Source organism: Vidua macroura, chromosome 7 (genome assembly GCF_024509145.1).
Source record: "Vidua macroura isolate BioBank_ID:100142 chromosome 7, ASM2450914v1, whole genome shotgun sequence".
NCBI classification, from domain to species: Eukaryota; Metazoa; Chordata; class Aves; order Passeriformes; family Viduidae; genus Vidua; species Vidua macroura.
In genome coordinates this window covers 21129112-21152491 of record NC_071577.1, presented here as the reverse complement: position 1 = coordinate 21152491, position 23380 = coordinate 21129112, and the positions used below count along the sequence as shown (strand labels likewise).

The window sequence follows — 23380 nt, the reverse complement described above, 5'->3', positions numbered from 1 at the left end:
GTTTTTATTTTGATTTTATTTTATTCTTTTGGTTTTATTTCCAGGCTGGTAAGTGAAGAACTGCCAGAAGTTCCTGTGCTTTACAGAGATGTCTCATCCCTTTTGCTTATTCAGATTTTAACCATGCCTCAACCATTGCACAAAGGTATGTTACAAAAATATGTATATTTAAATTATTACGCAGATGAGGCTGCTTTCATGATGGTTTGCAGGATGGTAAATCATAGCTGATCTACTGTGTATTCTAAAATAATGTTTCTGCCTTATCTACAAAAGGTGGCATTGAACAGAAGTTTTTGTTCTGAGTTGACAGGTTTATCTGTGTTCCCTGTCTTTTTACCTTATCAGTCAACTATTCATTAGAGATACAAGAGCTGAGTGGAAACTATTAAGTATTTCTACTGAAAGAAAAGTGTCCTTTGTTTGACCTTCATCTTTTGCTTAGAGGGACAGCTCAATACTTCAAGTTGAACTGAGTGCCTAAGGGTGAAAAATTTGAAAGACTGTAATTTTATTTGAATTTCAGAGCTTAAATTGCAGCAGTCTTATGTAAGAGTTCATATATGAAGATAGTAATTGCTGTAATGCAGCTATTTCAATAGAGCGAGCATACAGTATAATTATGAATAAATATTAAATAGATATTAAAAAATTAAATTTTTCATTACTAAAATCAGAACTGTCTTAAAACCTAAATTTCTTTTTCTGTGTAAAAGGAACAGCTGAACCTGGTTCCTCTTGCTAATAGGTGTAATGTATGTTCCAGAATAGGTAAATTCAGGAACTGTTCTGCTCTTGATGCTTACACCTTAGTAGAAACTGTTTCCCCATAAGAGGTATTCAGTCCTCAGTACTGAATGTTTAAATTCAGCTAAAGTGTCTCTATATGTATCCATTAACATTGTGGGTTTGTTTTTTCAATTCAATACACTTAAAATCATAGAATCATTTAGGTAAGAAAAGACCTTTGGTATCAGCAAGTCCAATTGTTAAGTACATGTTTATGGATTAAGTGTATCCAAAAGATTTTTTAGAATATGAAAATACTAAAAGAATAGAATATTTTGCATAGGAAGACTATTGTCAAAAATGTACTTTTTTTTTTAAACTACAGTTTGACTTAAATTAACTCTATTGGAAGTACTCAATCCAACTAATATAAAACCAGCAAAAAGTTTAATGAGACTAACATCTGAAATTCAGGGAAGGAAGTGTTGAACATAAAGCACAAACCAGTGGTGTCTTTGTAGTCAATATCCAAGCACTGAATACCACCATTTAAGAAAGTATATTTTATCCTACAAAAGACAACATTCAATTAATAGTAAGGCATTCTGTGGAGAATTCTGTGAAATGCCTCATATCAGCAGCATGTGTTGTCTTTGCTCTTAGGTTTATTGTAGGTTGCAGTTGAGAGGGAAATGGCAAGTGGCAGATAGAAAATAAATGTATCTATTTCAAATCTGTGAAGCATTAAATTGGAAATAAATTGCCATTTATCTTCCTAATTTTTGTTTCATCAAAATGATTAGGCAGAATGAAAAGAAAGTCTTTCATAATTCTGTTTGGAGGTGTAGAGTGGTGTTCACAAAAGTAAGTCATAACAAATTTGTTTAGTACTTTTACAATGGGTGTGTAGGTCACAGAGTCAAATTCGATATTACTAATTCTTTGTAGAGGGCTGAGGTATAACTAAGGTAAAATGGCTTGTGAAATGTCCCATGGAAAGCACAAGGTCAGCAATAGGGGTGAACAAAATCTCCGTTTGAACCCTACTGCTTCCTGAATTGTCTGTGCTGTTTTGCCCTTGTCATGGGGTGCAGGAGCTGTGGACTTAGCTGTGCACTGGGATACACACAGGAGCCTGATGCCTGTGTGTGTTGACAGATATTTCCAGTATATTCCTTTAACAATAGACTTAAGTAAATTGCATTGTGTGCTTCATCAAATATGACATCTTTTTTTCAAATTTGTACTTAAAATCCTTTTTGTTTACACCATGTGTTTTTTAAAAATAGAGAGTGCTCTTTAAGGAGGACTCAAAATCTCATCTCTTGCCCTTCAGATGGCAATTGTATTAACTTCCCTATTAACTGTTAATTTTAAATTCAGACTGGGAATTGCATTAACTTCCCTATTAACTGTTGGATGGGTGTTGGTATCTTTTTCAATCTGGCATAGATTAAAGCAATAAAAATGTCATTACTGTTCAGCCTCTTCATTCAGAAGAGAAAATTGATCTGTACCTATCAGAAAGAAAGAAAACTGCTATAGAAGAAACTTAGTGGTGGAGGTCAGAGCATTTACAAGCATTAACCAATTTGCAGAGAAGGGAATGAGACTGATATGTGTACCTCTGTGTAGTGTAGCAAGCAAAATAAACACTGCGTTTAGGATACTAAAACCATTTGTGAAACGTCTTTTTTCTTTTGAGTTTCACACTTGGATGTGGGCAGAACTTTTAAAGGCTTCAGATGGTTTAGCATTTTGTTTGAAATTTTTGGAATTGTACAGGGCTAAATGCATAGTAATCCACATAGGAGTTCTCTGGTTCAATTCTGTGGCAGTTGTTGTACAGAGGATGGAGTGTTCATGGTGCTGTAAATTGGGACTCCATACAAAACAAAGATTTTGCTTCCAGCTCCTTTTTTACAGAAATAGCAAATGATGTTGTGTGTACAGAAATAGAGAGAGTGGCTTGGTGGTTATCAAAACCTAAATCTGTAATTGTAAATTGAATTCAAATCCCCACAACCCCCCCCCTGCCCCTCCCCCCCTACGCCCAGTCCTTTCTGCAACACAGTTTTTGGATGTTGGAATAATTCAGTTGAAATTGGACATCTATCATGTTACCATCAATTGTAAAAAGTTTTGTTTTCCCACCACCTGACTTGGGACCCCATGTACAGATTTCTAGAAGTACAGAGTGTAGCTTCTAGTGATTTCAGTTTCTGCATTGCACTGGATGTAAAAAGTAGCACACTGATAGAGAGTGTTTAAAAGGCAGGGTGTGTGTGAGCAGCAGGGAGCCCGAGGCCGGGAGGCGCACAGGAGTGGCGGTCAGTGGGCCGGCAGCGGCCCGGCGCTGTGCGTGGTGCCGGACGCGGGCAGGGCCCAGCCCTGCTGCACGGCCTGGCACTGCTGTGCCATGGGCTGCAGGGACACAGCTGTGCTGTGGGAGTGCTGGATGTGTTCCAACCTCAGGTTCCTTCTGGGAGTTGAGATCAGCCTCTGTGGACTCCAGGAAAGGCTTTCTTTCCTGTAAAACCTAATTCAATTGTAATTGTAAAACCTAAATTCAACACCTTTTCCTGTAATACTGGTTAGACTCAGCTGCTGAAGAGGCTGACGTGGATGTTCTGACAGATTCTTTTTTTATTAAGTTTGAATGACATGCAACAAAAGTGCAGCAAGCAGCTTTCAGGCAAACACACTTTTTTTTAAATTATTGGATAAGGTTCTTGACTAAATATAGTATGGATGTAATCAGCTTGAATACTATCCAGTTTCAATGTGGAAGCTCAAATATTTATCTGTATCTTGGAACTTTAATATGCCTTTCATGGATTATCTGAAGTTCACTGCTGTCTCCCTTTGTTCTGAAGTTGTGTTTTCAAAGAAGGGTTCAAGCTTTTGATCAAGAAGAATATTAAAATGTTATTTATACAAAGATCTCCTTCTAAATTTAGTAAAAATTCAGTAAAAAAGGCCCTATGTCCTTAATTTTGCATCTGGTTCTCTTTGTGGATTCTTCTGTCATAGGGTATATCATCTAATTTGATATTGAAATGATAAGATTTATATTGTTGGTAATATGCTTATTTATCTGCACATTTCTTGCACTAATGTTAAAATTAGAGTTCTAGAAGTGTTTCCTATTTAAATTTAGTTTTTAAGGATGTTGGTTGATGCATATAATGGGATGAGATGCTTTGAAATTATTTGGTTCCAAAAAGTTTTAAAAATAGGAACAAAAGAGCATTTCTCAGTATTATTCAAAAATAAGTACAAAAGTTCTGGATTAGGCTGTTTTGATTAGATTGGCCTAGCCATAGTAATAATACTTTCAGACTGTCAGACTATCAGATTAGGGGCAGGAATCCTAAATGCATTTTAGTGCAGAACTTTGCTCAGTGGTTTACTTCACATACTTGCAAGCTTTAGAATTATTAAATTGAAAATATGATGTAGCAAAAGCACAGCCTGCCTCAGGGGGCAGCGGGAAAACAGCACACAGCCCCCACAAGCACACTGCAAGAAGTCAAATAAAGTTGCTCTTTGCAGTAGACAAGAATGCAACAGCTCTAGCATTACAGGTACCTACAGCTGTCAAAATATATGGCATTTAAAGAGATAACACAGTAATGAAGTGATAATTGATGCAGTGACTGATGTTTCAGTATATTTCCCATGGGATGTTTCTATGACTATAAAAAAGCCTTGTTGCTCATTACACAACATGTGGCCTCTGAGCTGCTCCTGAGATATTTTCCTAAGGGGAAAAAAGAAAAAAAATATGAAGTTTGTGCAGAATTCAGGACTTCTTAAGGGTGACCCAGATGTGGCAGTGTGCAGTTTTTGTCCAATTCTGGATTCTCCAAAAATGTAATTCATGATAATTTATGAGTCACATACATGTAAGTAAATACAAGATAATTAAATTAATTGAAACATAAAATGGGATAGACATATTTCTGGTGAATTGAACAATTAGTATTAAGGGGGGGAAAATCTGATTTTTGCTAAGTAATGGACAAAGAGTAATTCTATTTAGCAAAGATCAGATTTTTTTAAATGTGAAAAGACACCCAGTGTTGAGCACTGCAATCACCTGAGCAGAGCTACAAGATGGAGCAGGCTGTGGCAGGCTGGTGCCTGTTGACAGCAGTCTGCCTTTGCTGCTCTGCATGCAGGGGGTTTGTTCATGCTTTCAGTGTGAAATTGATTTGGATTGCTTGTATCTGTTGTTGAGTGGTTAGAGCTCAGTATCTGAGTATCTGAGTTCAGTTCTAGCTACGATTACAAACTCTTAAGTCGGGCCAAAGAGGCAATTTTTACAGTTCTCTGAATGTGTGTGGTTTCGTCTTGTAGATTTCAGTCCCAGAAAATTTCCTGCAAGCTTGCCTGCTGTTATTCCTCAGGGGTAGAATTGCTAAGAAAATGGAGGTTTCAGCAGAGATAAAAAATAGAGCCTCAAGATCTAGTGGGATCTGCTAAATCCTCCTCTTGGGGAGATGTGAAAAGGAAGTAGCATTACAATGCTGCCTGCTCTAGAAGGGGGGGATGAAGTATAGGACCATTCAGTGTCATTTTTAACACAAGCTCCATAGGAAGATAACACAGAAAAGTAAATATTTAATTGTGTAATAAGAAATGATCTTTTAGGTGCTTAAATGGTGCTTATAGTTGATACTCACATAAGCTTATACTCAGAGACATTAAAAAGTTTCAAAATCCACGTCTGCATTGATTTGTAAACCCTTGTTACATATACAAATTATTGTTGTTTCACAAATTTAATTATGTACTCAAGTCTTAGCTGTGTATATTTTATAATCTAGTAGTGGGTTTTGATATTAGATGCAGGAAAGGAGAAGCAAGGTGTTTCATTTTCCTGGCCTCCTCATTTTCACATATGAAACTCGTTTAAATCCTTTGGGAAGAAAGAATGAATTTAACCCAGTTTTTGTGAGGTGCTTATGTAAATTGTTTTGCTTGACTTCAAAGCCTGAGAGGACTTCTTAAACCCCTCATTTTTGTCTACATTTTTTTAGATATATATTAGTTATGTTTATGCTTATGGAGTGGTGTAAGTGATGATAGAAACTTCTTTGATCTGCCTAGATTTAAAAACAAAGTAGATAATTTGGGACTGGAAATAGAGCCTAAAGTAAAAAGATAAAAAAGGACTGCTTCAGTATTTTCATTTCAGTGAATGATCTTTTTTTTTCTGGTTCCATTTTAGGAAGTCTTATTTTGCTTCTGTTGCTAGCATCCCAAAAAAATTTCAAAACCTTTCTCCTTCAGCCTAGCTGTAGGAAATAACAGTCCTTTAAATATTAAAAAAAAATCATAAAGATCTTTGAAAATACAGTAAATGCCAGTCTGCCTTCTGTCTGCCTTCTGTCTGCCTTCTGTATGCATGTGAGGTACTCACTTGAGTGTTTTGCAGCAAGTGTTTTATGGTGGGATCCATATCTGGAAGTGAACGGTTAGAAACTGATATGCTAGATATTCTTGTGGTGATTTTTTTTTAATTTAATTCTTCCAATATTTGTATGTGTCACCCCTGATGGGAGCCAGAAAAGATGATAGGATATGCATTTGCTTACATCTACAGTAATCAGTAGCTTAACTTACATAACCTTTGGACAAAATATAATCTTGTATTATAACCAGGCCGCTAGGATGAAGTTACTGCTAACCAGGATTAAGATGAAAATAAGGAGCAGTGGAAAATTACTTGCCCTGTACTTGTTCTGTTCACTGTGGCTGCCAAGTCATTTCTGAAAGCCAGTAAATATATGCTGTTTTGTATGTTTTTGAGGAGCTGTTCTTTGTATAGCACTTACTTTTCATTGCAGAATGATCATTTCCATAACTAGAGACTCTGTAATCATTATATTTGCTAAAAACATCAAATGTTTAAAAATTATTTTCTTTGTTTTACAGAACACTTCACTTGCATTATAAAAGTGCTGTTCACTTTATTGTATACTCAAGCCTTGGCAGCACTTTCTGTTAAATGCAGTGCTGAAGATAGGATGGCATGGAAAGAGTCAGGAGCTCTCAAAAAGGTTGGTTAGTTTATTAAAACATTTATGAAATTCTGCTTAAGTACTTCTAGTATGAATGTAACAGATACTTCTGCTTTGTATGTAATAATTTGCTTCTGCTTCAAAATCCAGTAATTGGTTTCGGTGTGCAGTTTCTGCAGGTTTTTGTACATGATGAGACTTAAAAAGTTTCACAGTCTGTATCTTTATAGTTTCAGTCTCTACATTGTTGCAGTGATTGTAATCAGTAAATGCAGCTTTCCTTCCTGTGGAATTGAAGTCTTCCTGTATAGACCATGGGCATTGATCTGATGCATTTCTCTACACGAAAAGCAGGCAGCCTTGTTGGAGAAAAAAACCTTCTTGACTTTTCCAACTTGCTTGTGCTATTTGTGGCTAGCTATATAAATTTCTCTCACTATGTGGTCGAGAGTGCTCATGTGATGAAGAGACAGAGAAGGAAATTTGTCAATATTGTTTCCTTGACTCTTGGTAATATTTACAAGTAAAGTGACAATGAATCTTTCTATTTCAGTTCAGCTGATTGAATGCCAGTTGCCACCAAAGACAAAGTTCTCTGCACTAGCACCAGCATTCATTTAATCCTTCAGTTAACTTTTTGCTCCACAGATTGGTTTTCCCAGAAGGTCAGAAGAATGCCAATGTCAGACCAAAGGAAAGGATACAAGTGTTGTTGGAACCAGGAGAAGAAATGGGTATTACCCCTTTATACAACAGCTGGGCCTTAGATGTAAAATGAAATGAAGACTGAGAAGCATGACCTGCCTTTTCACATGTAACTTAAATTTGTCATACTGGTCAGTCAGAATTCCAAGGTCTTAAGGACAAATTATCTACTGGCCTGCTACTATGAGAATTTTTTTTACATAGGGATCACTGGACAGTACATCATTTTTTTAGGTCCCTATCCAGCCCATATGTAATGTCATTTTCTTAGAAATACAAAGACATTTGCTTGACACTGTTGCTAGTGATCAGGTTTTTTTCATTGTTTACTTAAGTGATTCTCAGGAGATGCACAGTTTTGCAGTTTAAAGCACTCAGGATTGGCCAATGGTAATTAATCACACATTCCCTGTTACTCTCTCCCAGCCCTTTGGCTGCCCTTCTCTTCTTGAGCGTATCCCTCATTATCATGCATCACAAGGGAAGCTGGTTTTTAATTTTGAAACCCAAGTTCTTTCTTTAAAGTTTCTTTAAGCCCCAGTGGTTAAAAACATATGGTTCAGGTTGGCTTTTTCTTCTCTGCTGGTAAGATTGACATTTTAATCCTGGGATGACTACACAGATGACACCTCACTTAACTTTTGCCTATGGATAATGCCAAGTGAATCTATTTCAGTTTGGTATTCCAGACATTAAACATGGGCTGAAAACTTTGCTCTATATTTATGTAAAATGATCAAACAACATGAAGAATTTAATTTCTCAGCAGGGCTGAGCGGTGGATATTGTGCTTTTGAAACCCAAATTCACCCTCATTATCTTTGCAAGGTGTGTTACGGTGTCATAGGAAGCACAAAGTAAATGCCTGTGGAATAACATAGAAAGAAGTTTTGTCTTAGCTGCTGAATTAAGTATGTGTTGCCTTCTGGTTCTTTGACTGTAAGCATAACCAGTAAGTGTATGGTCCCAGTATGAAAGGTGAAGGCCCCATCTAAAATGGAGAATGAACGTTGATGTCAAAATGCACTAAAGAAACCAACTGATGAATTATATACATAACTATGTACTGAAGTATTTGGTTTCTTTCAAGAATCACGGTAATGTTCCACTCTCTTTTTGTTGTGTTGATACTATACTAACAGAACTCAACATTCATATCCAGTCATGTTTTCCCAGGGTAGAATTTATTATGACTTGCAAAAATACTTATGAGAATACTTCCTTCTATTTCTTAAGGCTTTCTGTGTTGCCTTTAAATGTAATTGCTATGGCAAAAGCTAAGTGGCTATTTATTCTTTACACTAAATATATTTTCCATCTGTAGTAGACATTGTTCATTCCAAATGCAACTTTGTACTTTCTGATAGATTCATTTTAACTTAAAATACATAGCAAGTATTTATAATTGTATTTATAATTGTATGTATTTAAGTATTTATAATTTGTCATTCATTCTGGTTGGTATGTTTTCAAAAATTACTTTTTAAAAAAAAATCTTGTATTAAAATCAAAATTCTGTCAGAAAAAGATGTATCTGTGAAGTGATTCTTCCTAGTTTTAAAGTAGACGTTTATATACTCACAGAGAAAATGTGAAATGCAAACGTTATACAGCAGCTTTCATAAAGCACTCAGTTTAGAACATATGTAATTCAAGTAGCAATTCACATTTCACTCTTCAGCTAAATGCAGTCCCTTTCTGTAAAATTATATATTTGTTTTTAATTTTGTTTAAGCATTGTGTATCTTTGTAGGTCAAAATTCACATGTTGATCAAAAGGAAATATTCTTCATTGCTGTTGCTATTACAGAAACACTTTCTTCTTTTTATAACCAGTTCTTTTTGGATTTCCTTTCTTCTCATTTGCAGAATACATCCAGTGGAGAAAAAAATTGGGAAGTGTTGCTGGGCCATGTGATTAGTGAACTGTCTAAGGGGAAGATATATGAAGAAGAAGAGACTGAAGAACTAGCAGTGGTACTTGCAAATTTCTGGAAAATTTATCCAGCACGTCCCCTTGAAGTTTTTTTGCCTCGTTGTTATAATGATTTTTCTCTGATCTTGCTAAAGACTTGCAGTACAGCTCTTTATTTTCTAGATCAAAGCATATCCCTTTGGGACAGTTTGCCTCTGCAAATACCTCTGCCTCTTTTAATAATATCAGATGTGGTCAGTGCCACATTGAGAAAGTTATTGACAAATACTTCTTATAATTACAGGTTTTAATCATATATATGGGTTTTAATCATAAGTACAAAAGACCTTTCAGAAACTTGAAAAAGTGAATATTTAAGTAGAAAACCCATTTGTTGAGGGGGAGGAAAACCTACAGAGGTATTTCAGATTATTAATGAAATGCTGGCCTTTGGAATGTATGTTTGATGCAATTGTTTATATAATATGCTTAAAAAAATACTTGGTTAATATTGGACTTTCCATACTAGGGGATAATTTACCTGGGACAGAATTTAGTAATAGCTTCCTCCTGTCTAGGTAAATCCGGATTCTGTAGAGTGCTATCTGCAGCAGTTCTGCCTGCCTTTCCTCAGGATCACAAGCCTTCTTCAACACCATCTCTTTGGAGGGGATTTGCCTAGTTGTCAGGTACAGAGTGAGAAGGGCACACTCAAAAGTTTACGTATAAAAGCTAGAGATCAAAAACTAGAACTTTAAGGTGTCTTTTTCATGGTATACATGTTCTATCGTAAGTTTTTTTTAAATCATATATTATAGCACTGCAGTTTTCAAAAAAATGGTATTATATTCTTAAACTTCAGCAAAGTCATGCTTATTTAATTAGGTCATAGGTAATTGTCTCATAAAATACCAACATACTTTTAAAATTTGTACAGCATTTGCAGAGATGGTGTAATTCCACACACAATGGAATTCAGTACTGATTTTCTTAATGCCTCTTAATACTTCATTCTCAGAGACATTGCATCAGCAGACAATTATGTTTAAGTTCTGTGGCTAATTTAAGTAGAGTTTACTGCAGGTCAGCTCCCTCTTTTCCTTGCCTCAACATCATTGCCTTTGTAAAACAGCCGTTAGCTAGTTTGGGGTGCTAAACAGAAAACAAATTATTGTGGAGTTTGGGGCTTTCTTGTTTTATTTCTCTTTTTTGGATTTGTGGTTTTTGTGAGGGAGTTGTATTTTGTTTGTGGGGTTTGGTTTGGGTTGAGGTTTTAAATTTGGTTGGTTTGGGGGTTTTTTTATGACAATTTTTTTTGTTTCATGAGTCCAGTTTGAAGTTATCTGGTGAAATTGAACCTTCTTGTGTCACTCAGCATGACTATTTGTATCTTAATACTAGAATACTTTTTTATTGAAGTATATGTATTTTTAATAAACTACTTAAAAATTAAGAGTTTAGATATTAATCTAAACCTCTCTGATTTCATTACTAAAAAGGAAGATGAAGAATTCACCGTTCTTGCAAGCTGCCTGGGTCTATTACCATCTTTTCAGTCAGCTCATCAGTTCACCAGTGCCTCTTGTCTTGATTGGCCAGTGCCAGCATTTGACATGATATCACAGTGGTGCTCAGAACTGGCTTCATTTGCAGGTAGACATCCAGATCAAGTAAAGGTATGTTGCACAGTTATTTTTTCCAAAATTGTCATGGTATGGAAGCAGCCATTTATTGCTTGATTCATTATGTACATATACTGTTGCTTTGGCTCAGGATCAGAGAATGTAACTTGTAATTGAGAGAGAAATTGTAATGGGAAATATTAGTAGGTGGATGTGAGTTGAATTGGCTAAAAACAGGAATAAGAAGACCTGTGTGATTTTTATGACTGTTGGAGACAGAATATAGAAACACTATCCTTAGATGATACTAAGTGTGCACCTATCTTCTGCACCTGCAGCCAATAAGGGACAGGTAATAGAAACTTTAAGAAAATAGGTATCAGAACTTTTCCTTGCCTTTTTTAATGTACTGTAGAACATTGCATCTTCAGTTGCAAAACTGAAAAAGTGAAAAGGTTAAAATCTGTTTAATAGTTACTCATGAAAGATGGTACCTTTTTTCTAAAGGTTGAAGAAATAATACCAAGACTTGAGTTAGTGCAACTAAAATAATCAGTTGTGAAATGGAAATGTTTCATTCAACATGAGTGCATTGTTTTGATGACAAAGCTGCATCTCAGCAATTCAAGTCCCCCTCTCCTAAATCTGTGGTGTCAGGGGAAAGCCAGATGCATTCCTCACTCTGCAACATGATTGTTCCTGTGAAAATTTGAATACCCAGATTAATCTCAAAATACAGTTCCTGCTAATCTGTTACACATTATAGATTGCAGTGAAATTGATAGCATTCTTCCCATGACTGGAAAGTAACCAAGTACAAATGCAGTATTTCTTTCTCTTTTTTTCTTTTTTGCAATTTGGGTTTCAAGGTCATGCACTCGTAAAAAAATTTTTGGACCTTGCAACAAAGATCCCATCTGACCACTATGCTCATCAGTTATAAACACAGAAAAAAATTGCTACGTTGAAGAAAAACATATTTCTGTTTAAACCCCCCTCCCCCCTGCCAACAACCAACCAAGAAAAAACTCAACATAAAATTGGACAGTGTTTTTAAGAGCAAATGAGAAAAGTTAGACTTTTCAAAGTAGTATTTAAGACAGGTAGTGCCTGTCTTACCAGAACTCACAATTTCTGATAACTTCTTAATGGCGTGTGTCCAGTACAGTTTTGAAAAGTAGGCAGATGTCTTCAAATATCATTTACAGAGATTAACTTCAGTTCTGTTTTTGAAAATTTGAGTCTAAATTTTAGCTGGGAGACAGCTTTCATAGTCAGTGCCAGAGTTTGAGAGTAACACCTTGGTACTGCCAAGCAAACTTAGTGCAGGGATTGAGAGTCTTTCCTGTAGGTGACTCTTAATCCTCTTGTTTTAGCTGTGAAGGTTTTTGCAGTTAAAATATGTCACATTTAGAAAACATCCTTGGGAAAAGGCTAGTGCCATTTTGTACCTGTTACAAAGGATGAAACATGACTGCAATTAGGTATGGTAATTAGCCAGGAGCAGGTGACTATTACAAGGTGACATTTGACTTCTAAATTTGTGAAATGCAAAAGAAATGAGATATTTTTAAACTGCATGTTTCTTTTATTTGGTGTTTTTGGTTTTTTTTTTTAGAAAATATAAATGTTTTTAAAAATTGACTGAACTGATATATATTCTTACCTTATTTGTAGGCTTTGCTTATCCAGGAACCTAAGTGGGACTTGCCACGCCTCCTTCAGTTGCCTGAGAATTACAATACCATTTTTCAGTATTATCACAGAAAAACTTGTTCTGTTTGTACCAAGGTTCCTAAAGATCCTGCTGTTTGCTTAGTTTGTGGTACTTTTGTATGCTTGAAAGGACTGTGCTGTAAACAACAGAGCTACTGTGAATGTGTACTGGTAAGAGAGAGTTAATTCAAATTCTGTAACTGATTCTCACACTCATTGATATCTGTTAACTCCATTGCTTAGTTTTGATGGTTTTCTTCTCAAAATGTGTTTATATAATCATAGAGTAGTTTGGGTTGGAAGGAACCCTTGAAGGGTCATCTAGTCTAACCCCCAGTGATAGAGTTTAGTGCTTATTTCTGAGGGATAGACCTGGATTGGATTCTGGAAGGCAATTTAATTGCATATCAAACTATATCTCCTTTTTGTGAAAGTTCTACAAAGCCACTGTGTGTAATGTTGACATGTGATTTTCATTCACAGCCAGTTGAAATTTGTTTACATTCGGGCTGTTTGTATATTGTTTCATTTTCCTCTGGTTTGTTTCCTTGCTTTCCAAGTACCTAGAAAATCAGTGTGTAGTTGATTTGAGTATTTTCTGATACCCGACCACCTACTAGAGATCTACAGCTGTAACTACATAGATGCTGATTTAAGGTCGTTGACTTTTTCAGTAGCAAAGTCTTCTAGTCAGAATATGAATAAGTTCTTTCAGGAGCCTGGGTTGGATGACATCTATTATTGTTTTTCAGACTATGATAAAGGTTTGCTTTGATAGGTTTTCTCTTTACTTCCACTGAACAGTTAGGGGAAGACTGGAACTATATGGACTTCACAAAACTGTGAGAGCAGTTTGTTAGAGAGATATTTACAAATGGGGCATAAAATGTCAGAGAGATTTTGGACTGTCTTGAAATTGTTTGAACTCACCTTTCTGTCTCATAATGCTAATATAGTGGAAGAATAAAGGGTGTGCAAAATTTACAGTAGAATTTATAGTTACTTTTAAGGTTTTAAGCTTCATGAAAACAATGTTATTAAAAAAGGAATTAAGAATCCATATAGTTAATTAATTGTTGTTGCAGTTGATGGGATTATAGCTTCTAGTTGTAATCAAACTATATAGGAAGAGTGCATTTTTAATTGCTAAAATGAATTGATGAATATAGATTGTGGTAGTCATAGAGACGAATGACATATTGAACAAAACAAGAATTACTAAAAAAAAAAGTTTTTATTAGATTTGTAGAGCCATGGACTAGATCTGTGAGCATGGATAGAGAAAGCAAATGTTTAACAATATAGAATGTGGTAAAAGGGGGAATACTAAGTTTTTCTAAATACTTTCTCCTGTGTTTGCCATCTGTGGAAAATATTTGCTAATCCTCTACAGTTTGCTATACAACAACAAATTCAAAATATTGTACATAATATTTTTGCTTATTTTTTGTAATTCAGTTTTTTACATGGTAACAAATATCCTCCCTTGCTGAGTAGGGAAATGTTTTATATGCAGGTGGTGTTATGGCAGCACAAGACACTGAATTCTAATTTGAATGGAGAATTTTGGGGCGGGCTATCCTTTGGTAAACTATCTCTTACTCAATAATGTCTGCATGTTATTTGAAGGAAAACAAAGTATAATTTTTAAATTTCTTCTCTTACAAAGTTGACAGATATTAACAGAATCTTTGCACTTTTGCCTTTTTACACCCATAACATTACAGCATTCTCAAAACTGTGGAGCTGGGACAGGAATATTCCTTTTGATTAACGCATCTGTAATCATCATCATACGAGGCCATCGTTTCTGCCTTTGGGGTTCTGTTTATCTCGATGCACATGGTGAAGAAGACAGAGATCTTAGGTAATGTTTTCACTACAGCTGTGTTTCATTGTTGGTGCCTCTGTTTCCATCAACTTTGTCTTATAATATGCAGTAACAGATAATAATAGAACTTTACGTACCTTGTGTGGAAAAGTGGAAAATCCCCATTTATTGCAACTTGGACTGACTTTTATTGGCTTGGGTTTTTGAGGATTTTTTGGCCCAGAGGTGGTGTAGTCATGATCATTGAGTTATGCCAGGAACACAGCAGACAGATCACTGTGTTGCCATTCCCAACTATGGTTAATTCTGTGTTGTGCTGGGAAACACTCATCTCCCAATGCTGTTGTATGGCCTTTAATCAAACAATGCAGTTGGATTCAGTGTAGGGACGGAAATGCAGTGTAGGGACGGAGCATGACTTCCAAACTACACATGACTGAGAAAACAAGTGATTGTTTCTGAATTCTGCTATCCAGTGTAAGGAAGGGAAGTCCCAGCAGTTACCCTACCAGAAGCAAAAATAAAAACCTCTCACCAATAAAAATGCATGTTTATCCTGCAAAAAAAATTGTATGAGTATTGTGTTGATTATGTAATGAAGCATCTTTCCATTTACTTGGCATATTAACAATTTATTTTCTTCTTCCCTTTTTTTTTTCCTGCACAGGCGTGGTAAACCTCTATACATATGCAAGGAAAGATACAAAGTGCTTGAGCAGCAGTGGGTGTCTCATACTTTTGATCATATCAATAAAAGATGGGGGCCACATTATAATGGCTTGTAAATCATCGTCACCATCATCTACACACCATAGAACTGCTGTAACCATGAATGAATGCATCTTGACTGACAATAGCTTTAACTGAATGGGAGTTTAGCTCCTTAGCTCGGGGTGAAAGCGGGTATGGGCATAAAAGGGAAACGGAACTTTGTCAACATGTGAAATCTGTGCAAAATGAGCTGTTGTTGCTACAAAAGAATGATACAATAATTGAAATTAAATCCTCAAAATGGTGTGAGCAATCTTCTTGCACTCAGTAGTCCATTTTTCTTGTGTTTTTTAAAGTCCATTATTGTTAAGAAGCACAAATTTACTTGGAGCTGTTTGGAGGCTCCAGGGGTAGCTGTCTGGGTTTTACTTTTCTTTGCATGGAGTTGAGTTTTTAGCAATTTTTGCTGAAACGGTGTATATGTCTATTACATCTACTAAATATGTTGGATAAAATTTCTTTGCCTTTTTTTGTGTTGGCTTGAGGTTTTGATTTGATAGGCATTTGTAATTAGGTCTGTAAAATGACTGTGAGACTGCATGGTAATAATTTGTCTGGAAGGTGAATTTTAAAGAGTATTTCACTTACAGAGTTCTATTGAAATATTTCAGGCATAACTGAAAACTTACATGTTCTCAGGAACTTCTTTTTTTTTTCTCCATAAGTAAATGAAATAACTGTAAATTAGGTATCTTACTGCTCTTCATGTAATCCAGAACACACATTCTGTCTTCTTTTTTTTTCCAGGAAGGAGCTTTTCTTTTTTTCATATAATTTGAATAAATTGTTAATGATAACATACAGAAATTGCTGTATATAAGGAATTTGTATGGTGCCCAACATAGCAGATCCCAGTTACAAGAGTAACAACCATAAGCCTGTCTATCATTCCAAACCAGGTGTAAGTTTCAGAATGATTGGATTAGGAATGTGCAAGCTATTCTAGAAATGAAACATAATTTTGTATCTTTACTGTCATTTCAGGAGGTTCCTCAATATTGTATTTGTTTAAAGTAATCCCTGTTCTTTCTGCTTGGTTTCCTAAAAAGGAAAAATAAAAAAAAAGAAAATTCAGCAGAGGTAGCCAAGATGAGTTGCCAGTGCATGTGCAGCCTCACTGGATGAATGCCAAAACAGTTTATGCTTAGAGGACAAAAAATTCATGAGAAGAGGCATAAATGGGCTAAAACCCGTAGCGTAAGTAGGTAGGAAAGATTATAGTCAAAATACTGGTATGTAATATATTGCTACTATTGTTTTTCACAAGTCTTGGACATTTGTGGGCTATTTCATACAGTGCTACCAAGCAGTTCCTGGTAGTTTTGACTTCCACAGCTTGTGTGTAAAATAAACTTTGTATGTGTAAAATAAAAACATCTTATGGTAAAGCCACATATACAAAGAAAACAATTCCTCAGTGGAAATCATTATCTAGTGAAAAGTGTATAGGGGAAATAAAATGATTGTATAGCAGTGAAGGACAGACCGAAGGAAAAGTATGAGTTTTTCTGGATACCTGCAATTTGAAAAACCCTACAATAAAGGATACTGGTTTTTATACATACATACAAATATATATATATTTCCAAAGTATTACAGTACTTCCTATAAGATTAGAATTACTCTGTTTCACTGACTAAATGGCTGTGTCTTTTCCAAAATATTACTTTTTTGATACTGTATTATAAGTTCTGCCTGTGATATTTTTGCATTGCTCATTAAGAATATCAGGCCATTTTATAAGTGTGGTTAAAGAGCAAAAAGATTCTTTACATTGCCAGCATAACATTATTACAGGGCTCATGAACTTGAGTGATCTGTAGTTTGAAGCTCCAATGCTTTATTTACAAGAGATAATGTGTCCAGAATTTGATTACTGTGTTTTATTTAAAACAGAATGTTCTCTGATTGTGCATATGGATGTGAAGTAAAACTATTAGCCTTAACTTTAACATTTGGGTATTTCATAGTGGTTATTATAGTACTGGTGAATTAGTCACCAGTCAATTTAAAAACAACAAAAAATTACTTGGTTGAAAAATTGTACTTGAATATCCTTGCATGCTGCTAAACAAGGATTTTTATTTCCCCCATAACTTTTTAAATCCTACTTTAATAAGCTAACCTTGAAAAATAACAGGTCCAAACTAGAGTGGGCTGTGTGTGTATTACTCAAATGTTCTGGTGTGATATCCTGTATGAATGATCATTTAAGTACAGTACATTACTGTAGACTCTAAATCAATCTTTATAACACATCAGAAGAGTACAGAACTAGGAATACAATAATTGGCATTGTAAGATATGTTAATAAAAGTCTACTGTCAATCTGTGTGTTCATGAAATTTTTTCTCTCTGTCCCACTAATCCAGAATGACACTGAATTCCACCCACTAGCCAGGCAGTTATTTAAATGTTAAAACCTTATGCATGCAAAGTATTTTGCATAGAGAGTAAACCTGATATGTGTTTTAATTTGTTGCTTACAGTCATGTATTTTGCGATAGTAATTTGGGTTATTTTACTCATAACTATAGCATTTAATGTAGTGCTTAAATGTATTCCAGCTATTCCAGCATTGCTGCTGCAAACTGCTAAAGTTAAATTGCTGAGTTGAGAAACTACTTTTGGGAAAAATGTTTGATCTTTTCTGTCAAGTCTTACTCTGGAATAACTGTTACTTCAGTTTGATGAATGTAATATTTATGTATTAAGTTTTTTCTTTTCTTTTGACCTTTGAGAGATTTGGTGGAAAAGTCTTCTTTTGGCTTTGACCTTTGGATAACAGCATCTTTCCTTTTTCAGTGGTGGCCTGCATTTTTTTATTAATATTTTCATCACCTCTGCAAAAGGAATCTTCTATAACTCGCAGTATTTCACAAGGAAATTACATTTTTCTTTTAAAAACAGGATCTTTTCCTACAGTATCTGACAAATGTTATTCTTTACTTCAGAATCCCATGAGATCAGTTCACATTGTGTACATAGCTGCCAGAGGAGACTTGAGTTTTGTGGTGATCTTGATATGATTTCTATCTAATTTTTATCTAACCCAGATTCTGCTGTCCTGTTTTTCAGTTTTTTTCCTCAGAGGTGGGAGCAGTGATGAATGGAGCCTGTCTGACTATTAGCATAGATGAGAATGAAATTATGCTGTTTGCAAAGAAACCCACAGGAATAACGTGAGCCAGTGTGTGGAGGTTCACAGTTCTAAATTACCAGCCACAGGATATAAGGAAGTGCACATAATCAGACAAGGCTGGCTCTGTGTGACAATTTGTGTTGAGTTTGTTTTTGAGTGAGATTGCCCACTGCAGTCAGTGAGATCTGTACTGCTGAGCTGATGAATGTCTCCTTTTGGTAGGGCTCAGTGCCCAAAGCCCCTACTTGCATGTTTTCTCAGATGGGCAGTAGTTTCCCTGTAAATTCTGTTACACTGAGTTCAGCCTTGTAGCTTACCCTGCTTCTTCTCCTACTGCAGTGTCTAATACATTTCCCATTATAGGGTACCTTTGACTCATTACTACTCTTTTTTTTTTAATAATTTCGATTGAAAACAATTATGCTGGACTTATTATTCATGGATGGGTTTATTTTTTAATGTTATAACAAAACAAAGCAAGATAACCTTCAGAGATTAGAGCTGGAAAAAAAAAAAAACAAGTATTCTTCATGCCCAATAATGAGAAAAGCATATTTCAAATATTTACTGTCCCTACATTTTGGCCTTAAATCTGGTGACCAGATATGCACAGGTCTACATTTGAATGTAGAACACAAGTGTGTACTGAAGCACTTGCCAAATCAGAACAATGTGTTCTCAGGGATTACTTGTAATACTGGCAAATACCTAAAGTAGATAATGAGCCTTTGTTTTTCAGATGTCAAGGAATATACTTTGAACCTTGCAGGTGAAGCCACTAATACAGTTTGCTGTGAAAAGTTACTTTCCTTCTGTTTCCTTGAAAGACTGGAGCTCTCCTTTTTTTCATGCCTTTGTTGTCTCCATGTTGTATATGCAACTGGTTTGATTGTGCAGTACTGCACAAATAAAGAAACCTAAACCAGCTGGAGAGCCCTCTGCAACTGCACAGCAATACTTTGTGAATAAATTGCATTTTCTCAGGGTACTTAAAGCAGAGATAGCCAGGGGGCTGCAGCTTGAAAATTAGTTTGTAGAGACTGGCTGCTTTCGTGCTCTAAGGTGCTGGTAATTTTAGATTTGTCACACATCAGCTTTGAAAATTTAACTGCATTTTTTCCAGTTTTCTTCACAGGCCCTAAAAGAAACTGCCTTTGTTCTAGGATAATTTCCCATTGTTCTCAAGAGAGTTTAGTATGGAGCTGGTATTTTAATCTCAACTCTGCAACAAGGTACTTTGTGACAATGCTGGTGTAAACATACCCATCATATAAAATACAGACATGTAGGTTTTGTTAAACTAAGATCTTCAGGACAGCTGAAGGGACTGTTAAGTATTGTTTCTTTTACGTTCTCTAGCTCTGTGCTTTATCCTGTTTGTTTTGTTTCAACTTGTAAGGTCCTTTATCCAACAGGAGCACCTCCTGTTTGGATCAGTAAGTTCTGCTCTATAATGTTGTATCAACTGGTATTCAACCAAATCCAGGTAGTAGGGTCTTCCAAAGTCAATAAATAGAAATGTGCACCCAGAACTTAAGTGAGATATGGCCCTTTCATGTTTCATGTTCCTGCTTTTTGCATTTTTTCAAACTTTGCTGCCTTCAACCTCAAATGTCCCTCCTCACACAGATATATTGGCAGTAATCAAAATCAACAGGAAACTAAAATGCGGTTGTTTCCCATAGTCAGACATGATTCTGGACAGAATAATACCTCTTCAATATCTCTGTATCATCTTTTTTGTCCTGCAAAAGCTGTTATCTCAAGAAATAAGTACTTTCTGAGAGTTAAAGAAGCTTATTGCCTTTCAATACTTAGTGCAGTATTTGTATGACTAATACTCACAGCAGGTGACTGATGTAATTCAAATAACCTTCAGATACATGGCTATTCAGAAATAGGGTCACACTTCCACTTTCTCCCTACTTTGATGGGGTATTTCTAGTTACATAACTTAATAGCAAGGCTTCTTATGGACATTTCCCTTATACAAGAGTATTTTTTAAAAAATTTAGAAGGATGCTATTTTAGCAACACTTAATTCACAGACTTGTGTTCTTTCTCTTTTAATCCTGGGCAAAATTAGGGGCTATTAATCAGATTACTGCATGTAATTTTACAATTCCAGTCTGTCTAAACAAACAAGTAAGAAATCCACAGCAATTGGAAGCTAAGGTACTATAATAGCAGTGCTCTTCTGCAGGAGAGTATTTCCAAGAATGCTGCAGTACATTTTTTCACTGTATACTGCAGAACTGTGTGGCATCTTGTCCTCTGAAACATATGTCAAAAGACATGTTATGTGTGTGAATACCAAGGTGGTTCCCTAGCAACAATAAATAGAAGAATGCTCAGCCCATTCAAGTGATTTACATTTGTAAGCGTGTGGCAGCAAAGATGGATTTTGAATACTAAGGGAACTCATTAGCTGGAAGAAGAAAAGTGGCAAATAAAGAACTGTACATACATCTTACCCAGCACTCCTATTGTGTACAGCATAATTGGGAATTTGCATAAGATATTCTTAATGTGAAATACCTCATTTTACTTTTTCCTCTACAGCTTTTAATTTTCTGTACTATGGGGGGAGGTAAATTGTTGCCTGTGGGAAAGTGTAAGGAGAAGGCACTTTGGTTGTTTGGGTAAGTTTACCTTCCAGCTTACTATTAATGTGCTCAGACTAGGCATTGAGTGATACAGAGACTCAGTTGCTCAGATGTTCATCCACTAAGGGTAAATGCACAGATTTACATGTAACAACAGGTACATGATGTGACTCTTGGGGATGGTCCATGTAGAACTAAGAGTTGGACTCTGTGATCTTTGTGGGTCCCTTCCAAGTCAGGTTATTATGTGATTCTGTGATAATAATTAAAAAATAATAATTAGCTATGAGATGTTGTAATGGCACTCCTAGTTACACTACTCCTGCCTCTCTGAAGAAAGCTTCACAAAGTAAGAGTAAGGAATACTTTTGGGAGCATCACACTCCAGCTCTGCAGAATAAAGAGTAATTTTATAGTATTTGGGTAACATTACAGAACAGATCACAGAATCACTAGGTTGGAAGAGACCTTCAAGATCATCGAGTCCCACCCATGCCCTAATACCTCAACTAAACCATGGCACCAAGTGCCACATCCAGTCTTGTTTTAAACACATCCAGGGATGGTGACTCCACCACCTCCCCAGACACGCCATTCCAGTACTTTATCACTCTTTCTGTAAAAAACTTTTTCCTAACATCCCACCTATATTTTCCTTGGTGCCGCTTAGGACTCTGTCCTCTTGTTCTGTCAGTTGCTGCCTGGAGAAAGAGACCGGCCCCCACCTGACTACAACCACCTTTCAGGAAGTTATAGAGAGTGGTAAGGTCACCTCTGAGTCTCCTCCAGGCTAAACAACCCCAGTTCCCTCAGTTGTTTCTCATAGGGCTTGTGGTACACATTGCCAGCTAGACTCTGTGGCTATTGGTATCTAGAGTATACAGTGTGTAGGCTCTTCTAGGTGTATTTTTGTTGTTGCCTTTTAAAAAAGTCCTTTGAGTCACCTTCATCTAGAGTTTAGCCAGGAATGACTCCAGTATAATTCCAAGTCACTTTAGTTCAGCAATGCTATTTACACTTCACTGCTATCCCTACACCAGGCATTCCAACTCCCCACTTCTGTTTCCAGGTGTCTGCCTGAAGTCTGCAGTTTGTGCTTGTGATTTGTAAGGGCTGAACTATGGTTATGTACCTTGCACTTCAGTCTTGGCTAGAACTGTTACATTATTGACCTGCTTCTCTGCTCTTTCCTGATGCAAGTGTATTTACTTTTCAATGCTGGGCTACTGCCTATGTCGTTTTGCTGTACTTCTATTGTCCTTATCTGAATACCCTGCAGCTGTTGACTTCTTTAAATTATCTTTGCATATATGCATAAAGCTCCAATATTTTTCTCACTGTTTCCATTGATTTCGGAGATGGTGGAACCCACCAAAATAAATTTCTGCACCTTGGTCACAATGATAGTTTCACTTAAAGTGGTACTGAAAGAGTTTTGCAGAGAAATCTGCTGGTCCTCTGTCTTTAAAGTTTGCATCTTAAATAAATACGAAAAGATCTATGGATATAAAGCTCTCCTACCTTTTCAATTCTTTTTTTTCCTATTTTTCTTTTAATTTGTCATGAAGCTTACTTACAGCGTACTTGTTAAATGCAGATGAGAATGACTACCACGTTTGAAGTGGTACTGGAAGCTGTGGAGTGAGTCAGCCCTTGTTGAAGCTGATGCATAGAGCAGTCGCTCTCTGTAACACTGAATGAGGCAGGTCTAGTTACAGCCGCGGTGGAGGAAGCAGAGGATGCTCATGATGGGCTGGCAAAATGCGAAGAACTGGTGCAGGAAGCTGAGTGAGAGGGAGCATCCGTGATGCTTGGAAAAAGCATCGGCATATCGAGCAAAAGAATAACCTCCCGATTTTCTTAGATTTTTTGTAAACAAAGAAAAGTGTCAAAGAGAAATGCATACTTGAATTTCTTCTCATTAATCAACCTGAAAATTGGCTATGACTGCACTCAAGTCAAATAGGTAAAAAAGGAGAAGCCCACAGACGGCAGTTTTCTCCCGTCCTCACACCTTAAGGGGAAGAAATGCTTTATAAAATAGTTTCCTTCACCAGGACCCATTTCTGAGAGCACAGACGGAGCTGCGCTCGCAATTCATTGTTTTCCACAATTAACTGAATGCTCAGAGGGGACTGAGGCGTTTACTCCCAGCGATGCTGCTAGCTGTACCCATCTACGCATCGGTTTTATTTCTGTCAAAGCTCACTAAACCTTATCCTTCTCCTCCCCCGGGCCCCTCTCCGGGAGCCCCCGGGCCGCGCCCGCCCTGAGGGGCCGGCACGCGCCGCCTCTCGGGGCCGAGCGCCGCCCC

At 36.4% G+C, this 23380-nt stretch overlaps 1 protein-coding gene across 1 annotated transcript in view; it reads left to right on the top strand.

The window, feature by feature from the left end:
- UBR3 (ubiquitin protein ligase E3 component n-recognin 3) overlaps positions 1-17646 on the top strand; it is a 102547-nt gene extending 84901 nt beyond the window's left edge. The window contains exons 32-39 of the mRNA XM_053982631.1: positions 45-145; positions 6673-6797; positions 9333-9440; positions 9957-10067; positions 10878-11054; positions 12678-12887; positions 14444-14583; positions 15215-17646. Coding sequence (XP_053838606.1) covers positions 45-145; positions 6673-6797; positions 9333-9440; positions 9957-10067; positions 10878-11054; positions 12678-12887; positions 14444-14583; positions 15215-15332 — 1090 coding nt within the window. The 3' untranslated portion in view covers positions 15333-17646. The remainder of the gene's footprint in view (positions 1-44; positions 146-6672; positions 6798-9332; positions 9441-9956; positions 10068-10877; positions 11055-12677; positions 12888-14443; positions 14584-15214) is intronic.
- Positions 17647-23380: the final 5734 nt, after the last annotated feature.